The sequence below is a fragment of the Tenrec ecaudatus genome, chromosome 2, assembly GCF_050624435.1.
Source record: "Tenrec ecaudatus isolate mTenEca1 chromosome 2, mTenEca1.hap1, whole genome shotgun sequence".
Taxonomy (NCBI): domain Eukaryota; kingdom Metazoa; phylum Chordata; class Mammalia; order Afrosoricida; family Tenrecidae; genus Tenrec; species Tenrec ecaudatus.
Genome location: NC_134531.1, coordinates 226,020,544 through 226,028,252, shown reverse-complemented (window position 1 = coordinate 226,028,252; position 7,709 = coordinate 226,020,544). Strand labels below are relative to the sequence as shown.

The 7,709-nt window shown below is 38.0% G+C and overlaps 1 protein-coding gene across 1 annotated transcript; it reads left to right on the top strand.

Moving 5' to 3' along the window:
- Positions 1-493: 493 nt before the first annotated feature.
- KRTAP23-1 (keratin associated protein 23-1) lies at positions 494-677 on the top strand. Its single transcript, XM_075542927.1, is given in 2 exon segments — positions 494-610; positions 612-677. Coding segments are annotated over 2 exon segments (183 nt in total).
- Positions 678-7,709: the final 7,032 nt, after the last annotated feature.

Sequence of the window (7,709 nt, the reverse complement as noted above, 5' to 3'; positions counted from 1 at the left end):
GAATGAGAATAAATGGTGACAAGTAGAGTTAGGCCTTACACAGATCTTCAGCAAGTTCAAACTTATTCCTTCAATTAAATGAAACAAAAGAGCTGATGACCTCTGAATTTCCACCCTTTGAAGGAACATATTCCCCCGCTGATCCAGAGGCAGAGGCGCATGAAACATGCACAAGGAGGAAGTGAATGACTTTCCTGTTCATGATAGGATGCATATAATGCCAAAGAGTCATAGCATTTCTAAGTCCATTGTCTTTGTGTTGCAACAACAAGAAATGTTACGGCATTCATAAATTCAAGGTGTGAACTACGCCGTTGCAATTACACAAAACAATTAAGGAGTTGCAAATGAGAGAGTTAAAAATATAGAAATGATGAGCCCAGGCATTTTAAGACCTATTGCCGAGAGGATAAAACTGCCCCAGTCAAGGAAGTCACAATGAAATTGAAAATTTTGTCACCGTAACTCAACCAAAGTCATATCTCCTGCCAGCATGTCTTACAACTGTGGCTCTAGAAACTTCTCCTCCGGCTCTCTGGGAGGTTGCTCATGCTATGGAGGTTCTTTCGGTGGCTCTTCATACCCTAGCACCCTAGTCTAGAGAACTGACACCTACTCTCCCAGAACTACCAGCTGGGCTTCTCTCCATACATGGGTTGTCAAGAGACCTCCCCTGAACACAGCACCTGGCAGACATCCTGTGTGATAAACAAACCCTGCTGCCTTCCTACTTCTGGCCAATGACCTCTACTCTGGGCAGTCCTTGGCAGCGGACTTATAGTGGGTTTCTGCATATTGGATCCAGAAGCCACTTTTGCCAAGACCATGGTTCTAGACGAAGTGGTACACTAACCTGTGAATTCTGATCCCTGGGCTATGATGCCTGTGGTGTCCCTTCAGTGGTTAATGGATCCAGTTTCTACCACCAAAACTTTGTGTCTAGAAGATCCCAAAAACCCTGCTACCAACCAGTCTATTGATCTAGGGTTTTTTTTTTATCAACTTGTTGAGTGTATAGATCCTTTTGCTGACAGATGACAATTTCATTCTCACCACCAACAAGTATAATTATGTATTCCAAAATTTTATTTTCTGACTCACCATCTGTCAACCAAGATGAACTTACAAAAGATTGATTTACAAAATGGTTCTTATGTAATATAATAGGAATAAAACCATATTTGGAATTGTATGGTAGCATTTGTGTTAGGATTCATATAATTAGCTACTCTTCAAAAATAAAGACAATCAGATGATCTTCAGTAAATAAACACATTCAAATGTTGGTGCTGTGCTTGTTACTTATTTTGTAACAAAAATTTTCTTCTATTATTATTTTTTTAATTTAACTACTTAATATATAAATCTGCTTAATAACGTGGGTTTTAGACTATTAGCTAACGTGAATTATGTCTTTTTATTTTTAGATATTGACATAAAATCACAGTTTTATTGGAATGACACTTTACAAGAATAATTTTTTGTAAATAAAATTCGCAAGAGCTCTAAATATCCTAATTCTGCAATCTATATTTACTCTTGTAACGGGCATCACAGAAGAAGGGAAAATCAAAGTTGTGTGGTAGATAATGACTACAGAAAGAAAAAGTTATTTTATTAAGTTCTCATTTTGCTTTTTTTAGTAGCTGATATTGGGGGCATTTCGGACCTTTTTCATCTGTGCAAGGGGAAAGAAGTATCGAACTCACCTGCCGAAGAATGATTCCTATGCCTTAGAGGTCAGATATGCCTCCATCGCCCCACTTCCTTTTCGCTACTCTGATACTACTCATCCTTCTTGCTGCACTCTACTTCTCTGCTGCGCTTGTTAATCCATTGCAGTGACCACACAAAACTCACGGCCAACACTTCCCATTAAGGGATTTACTGGGGAAGTGAACAGGTTACAAAATGTTAAGGATACAGTTATTTTGCCTGCAGAATCTCTTCTCAAGCATGCTAGCAGGCCCATCCCTCAGAGGTCTTCAGCATCTCCTTTTGGGAGTCCTACGGTCTCCGCCCTGCTCCTGTTTCAAAGCTCTGGTAGCAGCTGATAAATGCTGACGGGGCGCCATATTCTGCAAGCCAGCCTGTTAAGGGAAAACACTGAGATCTTCTCCTTTCTTGCACCAGGAAGTTGGCTGATCTGCCTCCCAGTTGGGTGTTAGGGCTTTGCTGCCTCCCCATGCAGGAATCTGAGATGCACTTCACTCCTGGCTCTTTTTCCTTGCGGACTGTGAGATTCGCTGTTCCTGCTTCTGCAATGGCTCCTTTTATATTCGGTAATATGGCAAAATAGACCAGTCCCCTCTATTAGAGTTTCATACACTCTATTACATTATTACATACACTCATTTTGTGAGAACTGCATAGGCTACAGGTAGAAGACCATACCAGGTATTTTCACTTCTTCACAATATGAAACAAGGATGAAATATGAGTCATATTTGTTACTATGTGTTTTAACAAAATAATACATATGAGACTTAAATAGATTTCCTGAGTGTCATTCAGGGTTTTGGGTGAAAGTAACCAAGTCCCTGCATGACACTGAGTATTTTCTTATATGCTTCATGTATTCACTATGTGTGAAGCACAAGCCAGCTGTCCTTTTTGGGAAAAGACTTTTCTAGAATGTGTGAGATTTCACCTGTATGCTCTTGAATGGCTCAGAGAACATGTGTCTGAGAAAAACAAGCCTTTAAATCAGCAGGAAATAGAAAATCCTTAATGTGATAGTTTGCTTCTGTACCAATATTTCAGTGAACAATGTAATGCTATAATAAAGGGAAAATATATGAGAAGGAGACAACTCTAGATGCAATAAAGGTATTTTGCATATATAAATAAATCTTCAAATAAATGAAACTAAAATTTCATATTTTTTCCATTTTCTAGCTACTGTTTTATCACTTTTCCAAAATATGTTGAGCTACATAAGAGGATATGTCATGAGTTTAGATAATTTTTTATTATTAAAAACAACCATGAGTATTCAATATTATAGCATTATATATGGTAATATAGTATATATGCTTCTATGTTTGTGCATATGTATGTACATACATATATGAAGTTTATAAGGTTAACTTCTTAAAATTTTCTACATTCTTACTGGCTACTATTTATTTGCTCTATGAGCAATTTCAAAGCTTTGTCGCTGTTGTTAGAGACCATTAAGTTGGTTCCCTCAGAATGAAACTCTGTACAACAGAACGAGACATAGCCCAGTCCTGTACCAGCTCCACAACGACTGGTGTCTTTAAACCCATTGCTACAGTCATTGTGCCAATCTACATAGTTTCTTTTTTTCTGACAGTTAGCTTTCCCAAGCATGCTATATTTCATTAGGAACTGGTTGCTGTTGAATATGTGTCTAAAGAAAATGAGACTATGTTTATCATAGCTTCTTAAGGGATATTTTGGCTTTACTCCTTCCGAAACTGATGTGCTTACTCTGCTGGCAGTCCATGGTGTATTGAATATTTTTTATCTGCACCATAAATTCAAATGCATCAGTTTTTCTTTGATCTTCTCTATTACTTGACAAGTTTCCACATACATATATGGCTATTGAAATTATCACGATTTGGGTCAGGGACATCTTACTTCTCATGACGACATCTTCACTTTCAACATTTCAAAAAATTACTCAAAAACAAGTTTGCCATATATATATTATACACCGTTGATTGTATATGCAAGTAAAATGATGAGTTAATAATTTCTTTTAAAAAGATTAATACTTTATTAGACCCAGCAGATGACTAACTGTAGAAATAAGGGATGTAATTGTGAGGAGTAATTTCTATTGGTATATATGCACCGGTATTTTTGTTTTGTTCACTTATAAAATATAAGATGAAAATGAGGTTAATGCATTTTCAATTGTATGCATGTTGAACGTGTTAGGTAAAAGTATGATTTTATTATTGCTTTTATTTGGAGATTATGTATGGTCCAAGAGTTGTGGACAGGTGTCTTGTTGGCAAAGGGTGGTCTGTGATGGTTAGAGTTTATGTTAATTAGATCCACCTGGGTGAAGGTAGGCGTGGAGCCCAACGTATAAGTCAGGTCTCAGCCTTATGAAAACTGCTTGGGAGAGTGCCTTTTGTATAAGCAAGAGATCCTAGACCTAATCAGAGTCGAGTTATCTTTTGCCCCTTTGCTCATTACTGGTACTGGATCCTGCCTCTGATTCAGCAATCTCCTGTTGTGTTGCCTGCTCATCCCAGAAACCATCAGCAAACTGCTGACCGTGGATTCATTAGGCTAACCTCCGATTAATGTACCTTTGTATCCACAAGCCTTCAGCCCTAGTGTGTCATCATCCTGCTTCCTGTTACTCAGCTCTTGGAGCTACATTAGTCAGATAAATGTTCAGTTAACATCTGACTGATGGGCCTGAACTGGATTGAATTTATCTACTTCTACAACTGTGTAAACCATTTATTGATATAAATATTTTCCTATATATTTACAGCAGGAGCCCAAAACAAGGCTCCAGGAACTAATAGCGTGCAAACTGAAGTGTTTCAGCAAACTGAGGAAACACTGGAAGCACTTGCTTGTCTATGCAAGGAAATTTGGAAGACTGCTAAGTTAGCAGCAGCTAACCAACTGGAAGAGATCTACATCTGAGTCCCTTCCACATAAAGGTGGCCCAATGGATGCTCAAACTATTAATGAAAAACAGCATTGACTTTTCCCACAAGTAAAATTTGCTTAAGATCATCCACAATAGTTGCAGCAGTACATGACGATGGAATGGACAGACGTTCAGGCCAGATTTAGAAGAGAATATCATTGCTGATATATGGACCTTGGTTCACAGCAAAGAAAACCAGAAAATATGTTTACTTATGTTTCATTGACTAAGCAAAGGCATTCAACTGTGCGCTGTGTTGGTTTTAGATAAAGGGTAAGTGTACATTAAGAAAGCATTCCAACACAGTGCTGCCCAAGCCCATAAGTCCAACATTAGCCCATATGCCTGACACCAATCCACAAAGTCCTCCTCAATCTCACAAAAAGCATGCAATGACACCGACTGCAGGAGGAAAGCCGGATCAGTGAGCATGTAAGCATCTCAATGTGAGCAGGGTCGATCCAGCACGCAGGGCTACATCAAGGCAGGTTCATGTGACTTCTCTGCAGGGATATCTTACAGGAAGTGAGCCTTGCAAGCTGAAGCAGGGAACTGGCTAAGGCAGCTGCACCCTGGTCTGACTATCAGAAAGCAAAAGACCTGAGAACTAGAAAGGCTAGGCTCACCAAGCCATTTATCTCTCCACCCTTCAATTTATCCCACATGTGTGTATCGGCCAGGTTGGCACAATAGACCTTAAGTATCTCATGTGTCATAGTAAACTATGGATAACCTTGAGATAAATGGTCATTCCAGAGCACCTCATTATGCACATGGGGAACTTTTACATGGATTAAGAGGAAGTTGTGAAAGTAAAAGGATATACTGAATAGTTTAAAATCAGGAACGTGTGTGTCAGGATTGTATCTTTGTGCCACAATTATTAAATCATCAGAGAAAATTATCAAAGAATCTAAAATCTGAGAAAATCATCACAGAAATTAGCTTATTTGAAGAAAACTGTGGCATCAGGATGGGGGAACGGCTCATTACAACCTGCCATATGCAGACGACATAAATTTGTTCACTGAAAGTAACAGAGGACTTGAAGCACTTGCTGAGGAAGATTAAGGATTGCAGCCTTCGATATGGATTACAATGCCAACAAGATCCACAGCCCTAGAATTTGAACAATAGATAACATGATAAATAGAGAAAAGATTAAAGTTGTCCTGGATTTCGTCTTGCTTAGCTCCTCAATCAAGTCTCATGGAAGAGGCAGTCAAGAGACCTAAAGATGCTCTGCAGTAGGCAAATCTGCTGCACCAGATCTCAGGTATTGGAGAGTAAGGATATTACTTTGAGCACCTGACTCATTTGCATGTGAAAGTTTGACGCTGACTGAGGAAGAGCAAAGAAGAATTGATGCATTTGAAACACTCCTCGAGAAGAATATTCAGTGTCATGGACTGTTTGTTAAAAGGACAAACCATTCTGTGTTGGAAGAAGGTAAGGCCAGAATACTTCTTATAGGCAATAACTGCAAGACTTCATTGATTAGATTAATAGCTAACATCTTATAATTTGTTTTATATTTAAGGAAACTTCATATTTTCTAACCTTCATTTTTCGCCACTTAGAAAAAAGTTATGAATTTGTTTTTTCTCTTGAGCCTAGTGTTGCTGGTGAATAAATGTTAGATGATAACTGGAAGGTTGGTAAATTTACCCCATCAGTTAAAGATTTACAACTTCAGAGGCTCAACTTAGGGTTGCTTTGAGTCAAAATCACCTTCATGGCAGTAAAGGTGATGGTGGAATTATTATTATATACTATAATTTATTAGTCTGTGACTCAAGGGTAAATAATAAAATTTTAGAATATTTTAATGCTATTGACCCCTACCAAAATCATACTCTGTCATATATTTTAATTCTCCCATTATTATCAGCTATGATATTTTAAAAACAATACTCATCAAGTACATGTTTATATTTATCCTGTAATTGCATTTTACATTTTAATCGATATTCATTTTCATGTTCTGCTCCGGGATTAATTTTATTCTGTCTAAATTTTTATTTTTGGTATTGATTTCAATACAGGTTTCCTTGTTTTGAAACCAGAATAAATATTGTGATACTTAGGTTTAATGTGCCATCTAGGCCAATAAGAACATGTGGGGGGAGTTTAATCTGGTCGCAGCTTGATTGGAGGATGACTGAAATAAATAAAGACAGTTGGCATCCCATCTTTCTCTTCCTCTCTGGCGATCGGACCAGTGTGCTGCTGCTTGACCTGTGGGCTACGCCACGTGGATCATCATGTCACAAGAGCTTGAGACTGAAGGATCTTGTTGCTGTGCATTGTTTGAGTTCGAGATCCCATCAGGCCTATTTTCCTAAATTTCCCGGCTATTGACTATTGCTGACCCACCCTGTCTTGCCTGAGGGAAGATTTCGCTGTCTGCTTCTTTGACCTTGGACCAACAGCTCATGTGAGTGGAAGAACTTCCAGCATATTAACTCTTCCAGCAAAGTGAGCTGAACTGAGCCTATTATGCTGCTGTGTGGACTAATTAGCTGTTACACCCCTTCTGGCTGAATAAACATATCCTCTTATGTATGTTTTTGTTTTCTTTCTCTAGAGAATCCTAGTTTTGTTTCTCTAAAGAATCCTGCCTAACACAAATACGATTTAGAGGGGAAATGGGGAAATGATGCTAAAAAAGACTAGAAGAGAAGGATATTTCCTATTTCAGAGAAAATTAAAGGCAGGGAACTGTTTATTAACTGTCCAAAACTCATTTGAAGTGCGAATAATATGAATGAAGACAACTAAATAATGATCATTCTATGTTTTTATATATGCTTGGTTATAAAAGGAGTACAAAAAATTCTATGACACTGTGTTGTAGAACCCCACAAAGTTACCAGAGAATGGAAGCCTGGTTTCTTATTTCTTTTTCCCTTTCATTGCCTTCCCTTTTCACCTTAAAAGTTTCTATTTCTATCTCCTTAACTCTTTTTACATGAACCTCGATTCGTCTCTATAATTCTGCTGATAAGCTGACTTTAAATATTTAAACCAGTATCCTTCCATGATTAGCTATCTTATTTCC